At 40.8% G+C, this 18,919-nt stretch overlaps 1 protein-coding gene across 2 annotated transcripts in view; it reads left to right on the top strand.

Moving 5' to 3' along the window:
* PTPRB (protein tyrosine phosphatase receptor type B) overlaps positions 1–7,485 on the top strand; it is a 142,001-nt gene extending 134,516 nt beyond the window's left edge. For both annotated transcript variants that reach the window (XM_008256785.4, XM_051845665.2), the window contains one exon: positions 2,352–7,485. In XM_008256785.4, the coding sequence (XP_008255007.3) occupies positions 2,352–2,374 (23 nt within the window). In that variant the 3' untranslated portion in view covers positions 2,375–7,485. The remainder of the gene's footprint in view (positions 1–2,351) is intronic.
* The last annotated feature ends 11,434 nt before the right edge of the window (positions 7,486–18,919 follow it).

Here is an 18,919-nt window from a genome sequence, read left to right as displayed (position 1 = left end):
CACCCAGGAAGACAGCAGAATATGGCCCAAGTACCTAGATGCCTGCCAATCACATGGGAGACCAGGATGGATTTCCAGGCTCCTGCATTCGGCCTGGCCCAGCCCTGGCTATTGTGGCTATTTAGGGAGTGAACCAACAGAGAGAAGATCTAAGTTGGCAGAGGCCTCTGGTCCTTGTCTTGTAGGCTGAAATCTGTGTTTAAGTCAGATCGGTTTTCTCTGACAAGCATTATTTTAGAACTGTGCTGTACCCGTTTCAAAGACCTTCAATTGTCAGAGTCTGCTAACATTTTTGTCCTCTGGCCTCTATACAAGGGAACTTCAACAAGTTCATGGGGAAAAAAATGGAATTGAGATGTTTATTTTGGTGCAAACGACGTTGAAATCCATGCATAATTTATTCACCATACGCATTTTCCATGAACTTTTTGAAGAACTTTCTTAGAGCCACCCACCAGTGTGTTAAATAGTTAATAGACTATAAAGCAGAGAGCTATTTAGAGAATCCTTTGCAAATCAAAGCATCCTTTGTGTTGTAAATAATTACCCCTTAATTTATCTGTACAGTAAATGAAGGTTTTTTGCACATCAGATTCTTTAAGGAACTCCAGGATGGAGGGTCATAGAGATCCCTTTGTCTTGTTTTGATTTCTTTGAGTCTTTTTCTAGAGTAATCTATAGAAGGAGCTATACCATGGGATAGAAAAGGATAACCACCAGATCCCTTAAGGCTGGGATTCAAATAGGAACGCTGAGAGAACATATGATATTTGTCCCTTTGGGGGACAAAATGGTCTCCCTGATCGGTGACAACTAACCAAGCACCAAAAAGGAAACCTGTTGAAGTGAAATGGACACTATGAGAAACAGTGACTTGTTCAGCCCTTGTCCTGACTGTTGAGGAACAACTTAATACTTTATCCCTTTTAGTATTTTTTTTTTGTTCTACTTAATACTATTGGTTGAACTCTAACAATTATTCGTAGGTGTTTAAATTTAACTGAAAAATGATCCTTGTTAAATATAAGAGTGGGAATAAGAGGGAGGAGATGTACAGTTCAGTACATGCTCAGTTGGACTTGCCTCAAACGGTAGAGTTAGAAACGTGTCAGGGGATTCCAATTCAATCCCATCAAGGTGGCATGTACCAATGCCATCTCACTAGTCAAAGTGATCAGTTTCAGTTCATAAATGATCATAATGATAGAATTAAGAGTCAAAGGGATCACATAAACAAGACTAGTGCCTGCTAATACTAACTGATAGAATTAAAAAGGAAAGAATGATCCAACATGGGAAGCAGGATACACAGCAGACTCATAGAATGGCAGATGTCCTAAACAGCACTCTGGCCTCAGAATCAGCCCTCAAGGCATGCAAATCCAGCTGAAAAGCCCATGAGAGTATTTCAGGCATGGAAAGCCAAGACACTGTGGGGAAAAAAAAAACAACAACAACAAACAAACAATAACAACACCACCTAAATGAAAGATCTCTGTGAGATCCCAGTGGAAAGAATGGGCCATCAAAGAAGGAGGTACCTTTCTCTGAAGGGAGAGAACTTCCACTTTGACTATGACCTTGTCTAAATAAGATCGAAGTCTGTGAACTTAAAGGCTTCCATGGCCTTTGCAATTCATGGCGTCAGTAATCACCCGAGGCTCTTGTCATAAACAAGAGTGTCAATTGTTAAATCAACAACAGGAGTCACTGTGCACTTACTCCCCATGTAGGATCTCGGTCCTTAATGTGTTGCTCAATTTGAATTAATGCTATAACTAGTACTCAAACAGTAGTTTACACCTTGTGTTTCGGTGTGGGTGCAAACTGTTGAAATGTTTACTTAATATATACTAAATTGATCTTCTGTATATAAAGATAAATGAAAATGAATCTTGATGTGAATGGGATGGGAGAGAGAGCAGGAGATGGGAGGGTTGCAGGTGGGAGGAAGGTTATAGGGGGGAAAAAGCCACTGTAATCCAAAAGCTGTACTTTGGAAATTTATATTAAATAAAAGTTAAAAAATAAAATTAAAAAGAGGAGCGCTGGAGCTAACTAGCATTAACAAACTGTTTAACCCTGAGTGAGTCACTCTGCCTCCCTGGGCCAGTTACCTCTTCTCTGAAACCAGGGAAGGTAATAGCCTTACCTCACCAGGACCTTCCCAGTCTGATCATCTCCATTTCTAAATGGAACGACCTGGCGCCCCCTAAGGGCTGGTCTCATCCTAAGCCATACTGAGCCTTCCTTGTTTCTGCAGGTCTTTCCCACTTGTGATTCTCATCAACGGAACAAACAAGCGTGATACCCCCTACCGCCATCTCTAATTACAATGCCCTTCCTTTCAGATGCAGTCTATTCAAGGCATTAAGAATGTACCGGAAGATCTGGATAACAATTATTCACTGTGTGATTTCTTAAAAACCTGCTTCATGCCCTACAGAGGTGCCAGCTATTTCTGTTGATACTATGTATAATTTATTAATCTGGAGAATTTTAAAGAATTTATGTAATTTAAAGGTAACAGATATTATTGTACATAGTTGTATTTTGTAGTTTCTTCTGTAAATATGTATTTTTTCATAATGTTTAATATTAAGCTTTATATAATACTATTTTTCCACACTAAAGTATTCATGACTTGTTCTACATAAGCTAATTCAACCTGTGTCTGGAGGTGGTTGCAGAGATAATCCTTGGATCCTGTTTTGTGTCTGACTTGATATTCATTGGACAACATAAAAGGCGGGACTATTGAGTGCACATGGTATGGTGAGCTTTGCTGCATTGCTGTCCCATGAGTCTCAAGATCCAAAAATGATCTATCTGCTATTAGAACACAAAAGGGATGAGAGAGAAAAAGGCAGCACAAAGCTGAGCTGAGTGGTTATGCCCACCTGTGCTGTTCTTGCTCCTTTCTCTTGCCAAGGACAGAGCAAAATGGGCAGCTCAAGAGCTAACTTAGCACAAGCCCGGATGTTAGGATTGAGGGTTCTAATAGAAAGTGATCCAAGCAGCAGTGATGAATGCCTTTGTGTTAAGAATACTGGCTGCACCCCTGAGCAGAAGTCTAACCTGCAGAGTCTCCCTGGTAGTGATTAATGATTGTCTCGCTGGTTTCCAGGTGTGGAGTGTGAGCATGTGTGTTGGTTTATGGACACACACTACTCTGTCTCACTTCCCAGGGTCCGCATTCCTGGCAAAGTCAGTTCTGCCAATCATACCTGGTTTCCTCCTTAGAAGATTACAGTGGCAGGTTATGCTCCTGGTTAAAGGACCCAATGCCAATATTTTTATAGAAGCGTCTCTAAACATCATATATAGTCAATTTAAAAACAAAGAGCAAAAGCCAAAACTTGGTGTTCTTGGTTTAAAATTTCCCAAAAGACTTTTTTAGTCAATCAATGAGGTCAAAATATCAAGTGGTCAGCTAATGTAGCGCTTACTATAAAAAGCACTATGTACTCCAAATTTATCTTGAATATCTGTGCCTTATTTTCACTAGAAAAATGTCAGTGAGTTTGAAATGGGCATTACCCACATCAAGTCCAGTTCTAATACTCTTCCTGGGAAGATTCAGCAGTCATCAGTAGGGAGTCATGACTATCAGACAAAAGGAACTAGAGCTGTGTGCCCTTTTCCCCCACCGATGTTTCTGGTGATAAACTTAGACACTGGAGGTCAAGGTTGTTGATCTCACGGTTTCATCTGTAGAAAGACTGATATGTAACACAAGTACATACTTTGAAATATAGAGTCCTGAAGGTAATGCTCATACTATGAGAATGTAGTTGGCATAAGAAAATCATCAGCTATACTTAAGATAATTAGGTGTTTATAATTAGATAACTCTAGACCCAATCTAGGCAATTTTCCAGGGTTATTTCAAGTTAGTAAAATAAATCCTAATGAATGTGAAGAGTATTTAAAGGATTCAAGTTTTCAGTTTCACAGAACTCCATGCTCTTACAAAATGACAGGTGTTGGGCTTTGGTTCTTCATGAGAGAACCTCACAGAAGTTCAGAGGGCCTTCTAGAAAGGGACAAATACACGTAAATGTGGCAGATGAATTCCGAGGAGAAGACAGAGGTCAGACTTAATGACGTATACTGTCTATTAGGAATCGTCTTTCCTATACTAAAAAAGAAAACAACTTTAACTAATGTTGATCTATGCAAAGCTCATAAATGCCTAGAAAACAGAGGCATTCAGAGACATAGTGAAGTGGCTGCACCTTGCTAGATAGTGTTTCAGATTCTATGTATTTCTACTTGTATAAAGAGAATGTATTACAATAAAGTTAGGATTGTTTTTACTATTTTCAGCTGAGCTTTACAGAGGACCCCAGCAAAGAAATGAGCTAACCAAGTCAGTCTAGGATAGAGGCGGCCTTCCATTGGTCACACACTGCCAAGTGCTGAGGCTGCTGCAGTAACAAACCACTGGATGTAGATCAAAGAGCGATTCTTTGCAGAGAATTAAAAAAAAAACCTACACATTTGCAACAGTAAATATCACTCACATACTCTGACAACATCTGGGGTGGAATCAGAATTATGGAAATGAACGTAACAAGAGAAAATTGTGCATTTTTTTAGTCTAATCCAGGAAATAGTTATCCCTACTCTACTCCTAATTTTAAATCTCCTTAGCAACAAATATTTTACTGTTTCCTGTCATTCCCAGGAAGACTAAATACATAATCTGGCTGATCTATTCATCACATTTAAGGGGCAAGGGTGGGGGTGGGGAAGGTTTCCTTGACACTCAGCTCAATAGAATGTTTTTATTTAATCGCATCATGTGCTATGTCTTGATAAACACTCCATTTCCTGTCTTGGTGGGCAGCCTGTCTATGCACCTGTGTGGTACACTTTAATCATCAGACTTCAAAGTGCTTTTGGGCTTCAAATCTTGGAAGTCTCATCTTGCATCTTAATTATTTGTCCAAATTCTTTATAATTAACTCCTTTAATGTCTTCTAATTAAATCAATTTTGTATTATTCTGTTTTTCTTTGGAATGCAGCCAAGTTTTCAGCTCTTGAATCAGGTCTCTCAAAGGCTTGTCTCTCTGCCTGGACTTGCACATATTTGGCCTGGATAATGCCACATCTCTTAACACTCCTGAGTCTCACTATTTCACTACTTATCCCTCTTCTCCCTGTTGATTATGGCTGCCTGGCCACTGGCATGGGATTTTTATTTTCTGTTCATTTTATCTCTTTACACTATTAACATAATTTCATAGGCTCCATATTATAAGGGAGATGAACATGATTTTTAACTACAAAAATGCTCACAGTACATATATTTGGGGGAAATTTTATTAGGGAGGGTCTTTAATTAATGTAATTTTGGAAGAGAGCCAAAAATGGCATGAGAAAATATGAAACCATTTAGCAGATGTCCAGCAGTACAAAAATAGATATCACATGATTCACTTCACTGGTTCTCTTGCCTTGGTGTCTACAGATCCAGATTCTTACATTAAGCCTTCTCCTTACCCTTTACAAAAAATTCTTAGCCATATACTAAGTTCTCATGTACTTTGCCTCTTAAGAGTTCTTTGAGGTTGGAATTGTGAAATCATAAAGCTACTAGGTCTGTGTTTCAGCAAATTACACTCTAATCTAGGGTGCTCTAGAGTGTTAGTTCAACTTGTTGGCTAGACCAAGCCTGACCTAGTGAAAACCAATAGGTAACACACTGCTTGTCTGTGGATTCAGTTTAAGGGGTTTCTTGGTTCCATTTCACTGAGGAAAGATTGGCCAGGATCGAATGGCAGGAAGCAGTGACTAATTCCCTTCCAAATGACAGTAGCAAGCCCTAACCCTACCTCATTCCTGGATGAGAGCTAAAGTAGAAAATACCCTCCTTGCCATTTTGACTTTTCTGAGTATTTTTAATGTGAGACTTAGAATCACATCAAGTATTCAAAGAATGTTTCATATCAAAGGAAAATGTGTAAATTATGACTGCAGAAAGCAAATGAAAAAGGGGGAAATATTTGAAAGAAGGAATCTAATCAGCTGTCAGAAATGTAAAAGGACATTTCTTCTGGGTGGCCAGAAGGTTCTTTGAAAGCCTTGTCATGTATTTATTTCCTTTATAACATATTGCCTTTTGGTCCAGCTGTGATGGCCAGATGATTTAGCAATTAAGCAACTGAACCGATCTATTTAGTTTTGTGAATTAACCAGGTATCTAAATCTATTGGGTTTGGCATTTTGGATGCACAGTCCTTTATATTCTTGATGACTTGGAAAATGTTTGGCCATTTTAGTTAAAATGCAGGATAACATTTGATGCAGCCATGATAACAGCAAAAATCTGTTCTGTTCTAAAAATGTTTCTAGCAATGGAAATGTTTTTGGCTAAAAGAATACTCTTCACTTGTAGGGAGGCTCCTTCAGAATAAATGTATGCATTTTATTTTTTTAAGATTGTTTTTATGGATACATTCATTAAATAAGGAAATTGTTGGTGAATGATCCTAAAATAAAGATTTACATGATAGAAAAGATCCATTAACAGAGTTACCAATGATTATTTATATAGCCTATATGCCAATGCACATGGTCTTATATAAGACAACAAAATAAGTTATTCAAAGCTGTGAATAATGTCAGACAAGTGCAATGTGTCTCTTCTGGAATAATCACAAGAGTGGTTAGTTATGGCTGTTTTCTGCCTTAAGTAATTTCTTTTAAGAAATACTATCCTCACCCTCAAAGCAAGATTTGTCATGCTTAAGATGTTGTGTTTTAATAACTGTGCCTAAGTAAGTACCCCATCAAGAGAGGACCATGTAATGTTGGCATTAGGAGTCTGTGGCAGAGTTGGACAGTGTAGCATCTGTTATTGGTGGGAGCGTCTGCATCAGTCTTCATGGAGTTTCCTGGTCTCCGCCACATGCACAAGAGATTGCACCAAGATCTTGAAGAGAACTCTCATGTCCGGTCATCCATGCAAGACTCCTTGTAAATTCTTCAAGGACACGGACCAGGTCTTTAATCTCTTCACTACTCCTACCTTGTAGGGATGAGTTCATAGCTAGTAGACAGTCTACATATACTTTGAGTGGAAATTGCTCCTGGCCTGATACTTTGGATATCAGATAGTCAGTGTCCAATACTACTATTGTCCAGGGAGGTTCGTCTGGCTGTGCCTTGTGTGGGGCATAAATAATGTAAATAACTCCAGCAATCCAATTTATTATGTTCTATAATAGAGCACTTTTATATTTTTAATGTCATTTATTCTCTATCTGAAAATCTGACAGTGGATGATTTTTATTTTCACTATAGCATCTACCCATATTGTGTTTCTAACAACTCTATTTGAAACAAACTCCATTAGTCTTTCTATTTAAATTATGTATTTGCTAAATATATTTTCATATTTGTAATGGTGCCAAAAAACCTATATAATTTTGCACACATTCTCACCCATATAAGGAATAAAACTCTGGTTTGTTGAAGGAGAGTGTCCTGTCTTGTTTGCCTGTTGCTCATTTATCAATTTTTGCCATCCTTCTGCTCAGGAAAAAGGTCAAAAGTGACTGCTTTTAAATGAGAACAATCTTGCAGGCCGTTATTCTGAAGAGCATGGTAGTCTCAACCTCTGTTCCTCTAAGTGCTGAGTCGGTTACCCAGGGTATTGTGTACATATAATAGACTCTCCGGTTGACTGTCTCCAGCTAAATTCTTGTTTTCAGTTCTGCAGTTCATTAGTAACCAAAATGTCAGCTATTACCAACAGTGCTGGGGACTCTTAGAAGTGCCACCCTGGCTGGATCGCTAGGAGCCCTTTGGAGACACTTCACACGGTAGCGGACAGTGTGACATTTGGTGAAGAGCCTCTGTGCCTACTTCCTGAATTATGATTTTGCCCTTTTGCCTTCTTCACATTTCAGTTGAAAGATCAATGTTCTCCTTCCCAACTCCAGTATTTCATTTTTCTACAACTTACAGAAACCTTTGTTTTGGAATAATGTACAGTCATACATTTGTATACAACAATTAAATCATTAAACCATTAAAGCAATCCTTTTAAAAGCAATTTCTGGTTTTAAATAATTAGGCTAACAAAGCAATTTGACCTATGAGCCTGGAATTGTTTTTTCCAAAGTAGCTATTGTTTTGATGGAATATCCTCTTAAAAGGAGAATATTATAATTTGAACAAATCTCTTAGTAATTTTGCTGATACATCTTCCACAATCATAAAATGTCAGAGCTGGAAGGGCCAATTTGGAATTGACAATGTAGGAAACCAAGACCCAAGTTTAAAAGGGATACAGCAAAATAGCATTGTGCTGGTATTGAACCGGGTCTTCCTTTTAACTCACAGGGCAGCACCTGTCTACATGTAAACAGACAAATATAAAAAGGACTCAGAAGTCAATGGACGAAAGAGCCATCCAACACTGAGACAGAACCATCAGTGGAGCCTTCACCATTTTGGATGATTAATCCTCATCTATATATATATATATATGTGTGTGTGTGTGTGTGTGTGTGTGTGCGCATATATATGTGTATCACGTCTGGAGGTCTTAGACTGTATTTTAGAGTTCTACCTTGGCAAAAGTCATGATTTTAAAGCTGAAATAATACTGGCTAGGGAAATAAAAACATGATTTTCTAATGGCTTATGATGAAAGTATTAATACTAATGAAATAAAAGCACCTGCATCCCAGAAGCTTGACTATCAATAGATTGAGAGAACTGGAGAGACTTTTGACATGGCCTATGAATGGAATGTTCATGATAGGAGGGTAGCACTTGGGCCTAAGCAATAGAGAAATCCATGGAGGAATGGGTCTGTGGAGGAGGAGTTAAGAAGCATTTACCTCCTAACTAGAGGACCTAGCCAACCCTATGACCATGCTCACGACCTTATCTCCCAACCCCATACTTCCTAAGGAAGATTTTGCTATTATGATAGAGGGTTCATCTGACCCAAGCTTGGTTTTTTTCTGGGTTTCATGGGGATAGAGACCCTTTTGACCAAAGCTTTAGTCAGGTCCCCCGAGTCCCTGCCCTGACTTGGCCCCAACCTCAGTATTCTTTCTCCATCTTTGTAGAATCTGATTTACTGTCAGTTTAGTGAAACCCTCCTTGACACCTCATCTCCATGGCCTGCTTTCCTCCAGAATTCCCTTGACCTCTGATGTTTCCTCTTGCTAAGTTTTCATGCAGTGACCACTGTGCCATGAAGACCCACTTGTCTTGTTGGATTTGAGCCCACTCTGTCCACCAGTGCAAGACCCCTCTTTGTGATCCTGATGCCTTGAATGAAGTCATTCTTACCGTCTTTAACAAGTGTCATGAATAACTGACACTTGTAATGGTGCAAGAACCTTTGTGTAAATTATCTTAGTATAAAATGCTTTCCTCTTTGCTCCTGGAACTTTTGACTAACGGATGAACTTGGCATCTGTTCTTCAAAAAAAGAGTGGACATGTTTTCTATCTCTAGTACTGCTTTAAGCCATTGGTGGCTAAGAAGTTTCTGTCTTAGGACACGCCAAGAAGCCAAGGTTAAAAGAAAAAGCCACCCAAAAACATGACAACACAGCTATAGAAACAAAGAGCATTAAAAGTGGCCAAGTTCAGAAGCAGGGAACATTCCTAAATCTAGCTGTCATCACATAATACTATTCTTAACACTTAGGAATTCAATTGCTAAGACACATTTCATCCCTAAAGAACTTTCCAGTGATTGCTGACCCAGTCTTCCCCCAAGTAGATGTTCCTTCCTCACACAGTGCAGATGGCTGAGGAAGGAAACAGCAGTCTACCTTCAAAGAATGACGCATCAGCAATAAACAAAACAGCGATGAAAGGAGAAGTGACAGGAAGGGTCCTAGCCTTATTGTTTGGGCTTTGGTGGAAGGCTGTGAGGAGACTGGAGAATAAAGCTAAAGGTGAGAATTAGAATCTGAAAATGCAATTAGGAGTATTAGACCTTGTGCAGTAGCAGAGATTTCTCAAAGCCAAACCAGGAGGAAGACACTCCAAGTCCTGTTTGAAATGCTACACAAGAGGACAGAAGTCTCTGGAGAAGTTGTAAAAGTTGTCATGTTTAGACAGAATTTTTTACTTCTTGATACAGAACATCGGAGGGGTCGGCGCTGTGGCAAAGCAGATAAAGTTGCTGCCTGTAGTACCAGCATCCCATACGTGCGCCGGTTCTAGTCCAAGCTGCTCCACTTCCAATCCAGCTCACTGCTACAGCCTGGGAAAGCAGTAGAAAATGGCCTGTGTCCTTGGGCCCCTGCACCCATGCGAGAAGACCCAGAGAAAGCTCCTGGCTTCAAATGGGCGCAGCTCTAGCCATTGTGGCCAACTGCAGAGTGAACCAGCAGATAGAAGATCTCTCTCTGCCTTTCCTTCTCTCTGTGTAACTGACTTTCAAATAAATAAATTTTTAAAAAGTTCATTGGAAATAATCACTTTTGTATCAATTAAAACTCATCATATTCCTCCAATTTACTTTGGTTCTAATTGTACAGTTAACCCAAGAAAGGAACACAGGATCACTTTATTTGACCTGGTTAAGATCCAATCAGTTGCTTCAATATGAGATATGGGGCAGGTATTTTGTACAGTGGTTAAGACACTGTTTGGGATGTTAACATTCCAAATTGGAGGGCCTAGGTTTGAGTCTCAATTCTACTTCCATTCCCTCTCCCTGCTAATATGTACCTTGGGAGGCAACAGTGATGGCTCAAGTAGTTGGGTCCATGATGCCCATGTGAAGACTAGAATTGACTCCCTGACTTCCAGTGTTTGCCTGACCCAGCCCCAGCCCCAGCTCTTGTGGGCATTTGAGAAGAGAACCAATATATTTAAGTCTGTCTCTCTCAAATAAAATCAATGAATTTAAACATATTTAAAATGTTTATTTTTTGAAGTATGTGTAAGATATAGCTTTATAAAATCCCAATTTTAAAAAATTAGTATTCCAACAATGAGCCATTATTTTATTTTTAACTTCAAGGAATTTCATATAAGTAATCTCCAGTGTTTTTAGTTTAACAATTTCTTTGGACATGGTAATGCCAATTATTGTCATGTTATATAATTAGAATTTTTTAACTCACACAAAAATCATACATATTTATGGGGTGTCATGTGATGCTTCAATACATGTATACATTGCATAACATCCAATCAGGGTAAACATATGTATCTTCTCAAACATTTAACATTTCCTTATGGTGAAAGCATTCATGTCTGAGAGAAATACATAGTACTGATCTTATCTACAGTCACCATATTGTGCAATAGAACTCCAGTAAGATCATTTCTTATTCCTATCTAACTATAACATAGTACCTTTTAATCAACCTTTCCCTAGCCTTCCTCCCCTCAGAACTTTACTTCTAAATTGCACATAAGGCTATTGTTTTATAGCGTGACTTCAACTGCCCTAAAATATAGGTTAGTAAATATTGTCACCTTACAAGATTAGGCAGGAGGGGTACTGTAAAGGCCAGGGAGTTGCCCAAGATTTAAAAGCAAATAGAAACAATGGCTCATGTATATTTTGCACTATGTGCTGAGTCTTCTGTGAGGATCATAATTCAACTCCACATAACCTAGTTGTTGGATGTATATTGGAGGAAATGATGCTGATGCTTAAGGAGACCAAATAACTTGCCCAAAACCATTGATTGCTAAAGCTCAGACTCCCATATGGATCCATCTGACCTTAAAATACAATCTCTTAACCTCTATGCCAAAGTGTCTTGAAGTTTGGCCCCTAGACCTGCAGCATCAGTATCACTCATGACCTTGTTAGAACTGCAAATTCTCAGAGCAGCACTCTCCATACTGAATTGCAAATTGTGGTGGTGGGGTCTAGCACTGTTTATTAATTGAGGTTTCAAATTAGAAAGACAGACACAGGGAGCTCTCTCATCCACTGTCTCACTCCCTGAATTCTCTCAATAGCCAGGTCTTGACTAGGCCAAAGCCAGGATCTAAGAACTCCATCTGAGTCTCTCACATGGATGGCAAGGACCCAAGTACGTGCGTCATTACTGCTGCGTCCCAGGGTGTGCATTAGCAGGCAGCTGGAATAAGAAGTGGGATCAGTCATGGCAAACAGTAAGCATGCACTGCTGGGTACCCAGGTTTTTTTTTTTTTAAACTTCACCTCAAGAAAAACCTCAGTCAGCTGGAGAATAGTGAATAGCAAGCAGCCAGAGTTTCATTCAGAAACAAAGTACATTCTCCATTATCAGGACTGCATCATTCCGAGGGGAGCAGACCAACCTCTCAGTTTAGTTCAATATTATATGAATTGTTTAAAGAAAGGGGAGGTACATTCTAACAAAAGGGAGGAACATTCCTGGTTTTTCTGAAACTAGGTGGAGAATTCATGGCATCCAGCTACTACCACTTTTCACTCCTTATATGGTCTCATGGTTCCTGTTTCAGAGGCCATTAGGAGTGTCATTGAGCAGGCTAGGCTTTATGAGTATATAGCCAACTGCGAGGGCAACGTAGTTCCGACTTGGCCCATAAAACTGCCATGAACCTGATCCAGGTAGGGGGTCTGTTTATCTCCAGAGCTGAAAGAGGAGCCAAACCCATATCCTGCAGGCCTTGAGATAACAAGAACTACCCCCAGGTGGCTCCGCTGCTCCCTCTGCTTCCCTGTCTCACTGGGACTCACATTCAAGGGCTCCAGAATGGATGTAGGAGTTCCACATGCCACAGCCAAATGCCTGCCTTGAATCCACTCCCTTACTGTACAGTAGGTGAAAACACACCTGTCTTGCAGGCTTCCTCGATGAGACGACCCATGTAAGACACCTATCACATTGACCAGCACAAAGATCTCAATCTATATTCATTCCTTTCCAGCTCAAAGGAAAATTGCATTATGGCCTTAGGTTCAAAGAGTGTTAGAACAGCATGGCCTGGTAAGGAAGAAAATCCCAACCAGATGGCTCAACTCAAGAGATTTTAAGTAAAGGACAATTTACAGAAGGCTGGCAGGGCTAAAGCGATTCAATTAAGTGCCTTGGAGAAGCATCCAGAGGGTAGAATCAGTGAGGAAACTTGACTACCCTGTAGGCATAAAATTAAGGGAGAGAAAGGTCATGAGAGCCTCGTGGGAACAAGGGCTGTGGAGAAGCAGCTGCCGTGCAGAGGTCTGACACCAGGGAAGAGGCCCCAAGAAATAGCCTGAGCTCTCCTGCTCTCATCCAGAGTTGGATGCCCTTGGCCAAACCCAATCCAACAGCAGCTAGATAGGTAGTCTGGGTGAAGTAGCCTATAGCAGTCAACAAAAAGCTGTGTAGAAAGGGCAGAGAAGGGCCAGCACTGTGGCACAGCAGGTTAAAGCCCTGACCTGCAGTGTCAGCATTCCATATGGGCGCCAGTTCTCATCCCAGCTGCTCCACTTCCAATCCAGCTCTCTGCTGTGGCCTGGGAAGGCAGTAGAAGATGGCCCAAGTCCTTGGGCCCCTGCACCCACATGGGAGACCCGGAAGAGGCTCCTGGCTTCAGACCAGTGTGGCTCTGGCTGTTGCAGCCATTTGGGGAGTGAACCAGTGGATGGAAGACCTGTCTCTACCTCTCGCTGTAACTGTCTTTTAAATAAAGATAAATCTTTAAAAAAAAAAAAAAAAAAAGAAAAGAAAAAGGCAGAGAACTGGATGGGAGACTGGGAGGGAGGCCAAAGAGAGATTCCAAGATGGCAGAATAGGGAAGGGTATACTGCTCTAGGCTAGAGGTAAATAATAAAAAATGGAGAAAGTACATGCTCAGGGGAGAGTCTGAAAATCACAATGGAATTTCTATGGAAGGAAGAGGAATACTGTGGGTTAGCATGGAAGGTGCAGATGTACAGCATGAACATGGATACAACATACGACCCCAGCAGGCAAGTGCTGAACAAAACACCGGCTTTGAAGAGTGAGGCGAGATCAGCCTGCCACTGGAGACAAATGGAGAGCTTGGTCTGAGTCCAGCCCAGATTCCTAAGGGGGATAGGGTCCCCAATAACCCAGTGAAACAAAAAACGTGGACCTGTTTCTCTCCTCATTCCCCACCACCACCGCAACCTGCAAATGATGAGAAAGGACAGGTGCCATTTTGGGCATTAGCAGAAGCTGCAGAAGCTCCTGTGTGCACACCCTGCAACTGGTCTGGACAGAACGCCATCATTTCAGCAGGAGCAGAGGCAGTAGCTTGGGTGCATGCACCAGGCTACCAGTGGGAAGAAGACAACATTGTGAAGCGAGTACGGGCTGTGGCCGGCAACTCTTGTGCTCATGTGTAATCCAGGGATTAACAGAGGGAAAAGCCTATATTCCCCACTGACTTTGAGTCTACCTAGGAGGATTGACAGGGAGCTAGACTTCCATGTAGTTCTGTGAGGTACCCCCAGTCTCTCAACTAACACAGGCTCCAAGACTCAACTGCCTAGGCAGAGCACCCACAGGCAGCTGGCTCTCAGACTGTTTCCATCTCTCTGGGGACAGGCCAGGCTAGCAAGGCAGAGCAGATCCTCTGCAATGCTCCGCTGTGGGAGCTCTGAGTGCTGACACTGTGGGAACTCTGACTGCATGGCAGGGTGCAGGGTGTAGCTGGGTCTCTGGGCAATCAAGGTTAGCAGCTCTACATGCTCAGAGATTCCCCAACTGCCTGGGATTCGGGGTCACACTGAGGACTGCACAGCTCCTTTGTGTAGTTCATGTGGCAGTGTGGATGAAAATCGTACCCGCTGTGGGCTAACACCCAGACAGTGATTACCTTGGAAGAGAAGACGTGAGAATGTGATTCTGCTAACAGAACTGATCTTGCTGCTAAGAGGGGATCTACCTTGCCCAACTTGAGTGTCACCCTACATACTGGCCCCACCCTAGAGCACTCAGAGCTCCCTGGCCACACCCAGCAGGTATCTCTGGGTACTCTGAAAGAGCAGACATTCCACTAAGCCACAGAGGTATAGTTCAAAGATAAAACCCATCAGAGGAAAAACAAGTAAACCCAGCAATGCCTACAAATAAACACAGGAATTCAAGGAAGACATTTATTTATAGGAAGACAACCTGACTCTTCCAAAGAACACAACACTTCAGTATCAGGATGTGAGGATGAAGAGAATGATGAAGTGCCTGAAATGGAATTCAAGAGACTAATCACAGGATTACACAGAAGCAATGAGAAGCAAATTCATGAATTGAAGAAATCCAGACATGACATGAATGAAAAAATGTCCCATGAAATTGAGATTTAAGAAAAAATAGAATTAAATATTAGGAATGAAGAATTCAATGTTAAACAAAAGTTATAATGGAAAGTCTTAACAGAGGTGAGGCAGAAGAAAGAATATCCAAGCTAGAAGACAAATATTAGGAAAATCTTCAGTGACACAAAAACAGAAGAAATTAGAGAAAGTTAAACAGTGTTGGGCCGGTGCCGTGGCTCACTAAGCTAATCCTCCACCTGCGGCGTCGGCACCCCGGGTTCTAGTCCCAGTTGGGGCACCAGTTCTGTCCCGTTGCTCCTCTTCCAGTCTAGCTCTCTGCTGTGGCCCGGGAAGGCAGTGAGGATGGCCCAAAGTGCTTGGACCCTGCACCAGCATGGGAGACCAGGAGAAAGCACCTGGCTCCTGGCTTCAGATGGCAGCAGCGTGCCGGCCATGGTGGCCACTTGGGGGGTGAACCAACGGAAAAAGGAAGACCTTTCTCTCTGTCTCCCTCTCTCTCTCTCCCTGTTTAACTCTGCCTGTCAAAAAATAAAAAAAAAAAAAAAACAGTGTTGGAGATTTATGGGATACTATCAAACAACCAAACATATGGGTCTTAGGAGTTCAAGAAGTATGGAAAGAATGGTTGAAGACCTATTCAGTGAGATAATTACAGAAAATTTCCCTAATTTGGAGAAAAGGGATGTCCAACTATGAGGCACACAGAGCTCCTTATAGACATGAACAGAAAAGATCTTCACCACAACACGGTAGTCCAAACATTCAATAGTAAAACATAAAGAAAAGGCCGGCGCCACAGCTCACTTGGCTAATCCTCTGCCTGCGGTGCCAGCACCCTGGGTTCTAGTCCTGGTTGGGGCACCAGGTTCTGTCCCGGTTGCTCCTCTTCCAGGCCAGTGCTCTGCTGTGGCCCGGGGAAGGCAGTGGAGGATGGCCCAAGTGCTTGGCCCTGCACCTGCATTGGGAGACCAGGAGAAGCACCTGCGTCTGGCTTCGGATCGGCGCAGCACACCAGCCATGGCAATTTTGGAGGATGAACCAATGGAAGGAGGACCTTTCTCTTTCTCTCTCTCACTGTCTAACTCTATCTGTCAAAATAAATAAAATTAAAAAAAAAAAACTCAAAAGATTCTAAATATACATGATAGAAATACCTGCTTACTTCAAAGCATCACCAATGAAACTCAGAGCTGAGTTTCATCAGAAACTCTAGAGGCTAGGACGAGGGAGAGACACAGTCCAAGCCTTAAGAGAAAAAAACTGGGGCCAGCACAGTGACCTAGTGGGTAAGCTGCCACCTAGAGTGCCAGCATCCCATATGGGCACCAGTTCAAGACCCAGCTGCTCCAATTATAAATCCAGCTCTCTGTTACAGCCTGGAAAGCAGAAGATGGCACAAGTTCTTGGGAACTGTACCCACCCACATGGAGACCAGGAAAAAGCTCCCTAGCTTCAGATCACCACAGCTCTGGTCATTGTGGCCATTTGGGGGAGTGAGTCAGCAGATGGAAGATTTCTTTCTCTCTCTCTCTCTGCTTCTCTGTAACTTTCCTCTCAAATAATAAACCTTTTAAAAAGTATGCCAAGCCAGAATACTATACCCTGCAAAGTTCTAATTTATGAATAAACATGAAACAAAGACCTTCTGTAACAAATTGAAATCATTTGTCGCCACTCATCTAGCCTTACAAAAAGATGCTTAAGTATGTGCTATACACAGAAACACAGAAAGATAGTCATCAATAGAAATATGAAGTCAGGAAATCTCCCAGGTGAAAGTACAAAGGAAACCCACAGCAAACAATAGAATATTTGCAGAAAAATGGCAGGTCCAAGTCATATTTATCAATAGTAACCTTGAATGTAAATGGCCTATACTCTTCAATTTACAGGCTGGCTGAGTAAATTCAAAAACAAGACCTCCATTTGCTGCCTACAAGAAATACATCAACAACAAAGATACACACAGGACTGAAAGTATGGAATGTATTTTTCCATCCTAACAGAAAGCAGAAATGAACAGGTAATAGTCACCCTAATAACAGACAAAATAGACTAACACAAAAACTGTTAAAACAGACAAAGGTCCACTATGTAATGAATAAGGAATCAATTCAACAAGATGTGACTATAATAAAATGTATATGCACTCAATGCTAGGGTGCCCAGCTCTTTAAACAAATGTAAATAGATCTAAAGAGAGACATAGATTCCAATACAATAGTAATGGGGGACTTCAATATCCCACATTCAGCAATGAACAAATTAACCAGACAGAAAATCAGCAAGTAAGCAACAAAACTAATCTACACTATGGGCCAAATGGACATAACTGGTATCTACACTACCGTTAACATTCTTTTCATCAGTGCATAGAACTGTCTCTAGGATAGACTATATGCTAGGCCATAAAGCAAGACTCAGAAAATTAAAAAATAGAAATCATACCATGCATCTTTTCTGACCACAATGGAATGAAGCTGGAATCAACTCAGTCTCGAGAACATATACAGAGACTGGACAACATGATCCTGAACGAACAGTGGGGCATAGATTCAATAAAGAGAAATAAGAATTTCTCGAAATGAATGAAGATGACAATACATCAAATATATCAAATACAATAAAGGAGGGGCTGAGAGGGAAATTTATAGCAAATGGGCTGCCCAAGCAAATGAAAGGCACCTAATAAATGAGCAATCAATGCACCTCAAAGACATAGAAAAAACAAATCAAACCCAGATTTAGTATGAGGAAAGAAATTAAAATTGAAGAAGAAATCAACATTGAAACAGAAAAATACAAAATATCAATTAAATGAAGAACTGATTTGAGAAAATTAACATTGATATACCATTGACCCAACCAAGAAAATAAATAGACCCAAATAGTAGAATCAGAGATGAAAAAGGAAATGTAAAAACAGGTACCACAGGAAGAAAAAAAAAATCAGGAAGTACTAGAAAGAGCTGTATGCCAACACATCACAAAGTCTAGAAGAAATGGATTGCTGACATATGCAATCTACCCAAATTAAGCCTTGAAGGCACAGAAAACATAAGCAGATCAGTAATCAAGATGGGAATATCAATCAGTAATAAAGATCCTAACAAAGGAAAGCACAGAACTAGATGGCTTCATTGCCAAGTTCTAACAGACATTTATAGACTGAATCGCAATGCTTTCAAGCTATCCAAAACAATTGAAAGGGAAAGAATCCTCCCAAACTCCATCTATGAAGCCAGAATCACTCTAATTCCTAAACTAGAAAAAGAAACAAGAAAAAGAACTATAGACCAATATCCCTGATGAACATAGATGAAAAAATGCTTAACAAAACACTAGTTGAATCCAACAATACATTAGATCATTAACCCAGACCAGGTGGGGATTTATCCCTGGTATGCAGGGATGCTTCAACATTCACAAACATCATATTACATATTGAAGTACAAAAACCATATGATTATCAATAGATGCAGAGAAAACATTGATCAAACACAACATCCATTCATGATGAAAACCTTAAACAAATTGGGTATAGAAGAAACATTCCTCAACACAATCAAGACAATTTATGAGAAACCCAAAGCCAACATCTTCAATGGGGAGAAGTTGGGAGCATTCCCACCAAGATCCAGAACCAAACAAGGATGCCTGCTCTTACCATTGCTATTA

This window comes from Oryctolagus cuniculus, chromosome 11 (genome assembly GCF_964237555.1).
Source record: "Oryctolagus cuniculus chromosome 11, mOryCun1.1, whole genome shotgun sequence".
In the NCBI taxonomy this organism is placed as follows: domain Eukaryota; kingdom Metazoa; phylum Chordata; class Mammalia; order Lagomorpha; family Leporidae; genus Oryctolagus; species Oryctolagus cuniculus.
Note: the sequence above shows the minus strand (reverse complement) of the source record. Positions and strands in the feature narration are given on the sequence as shown.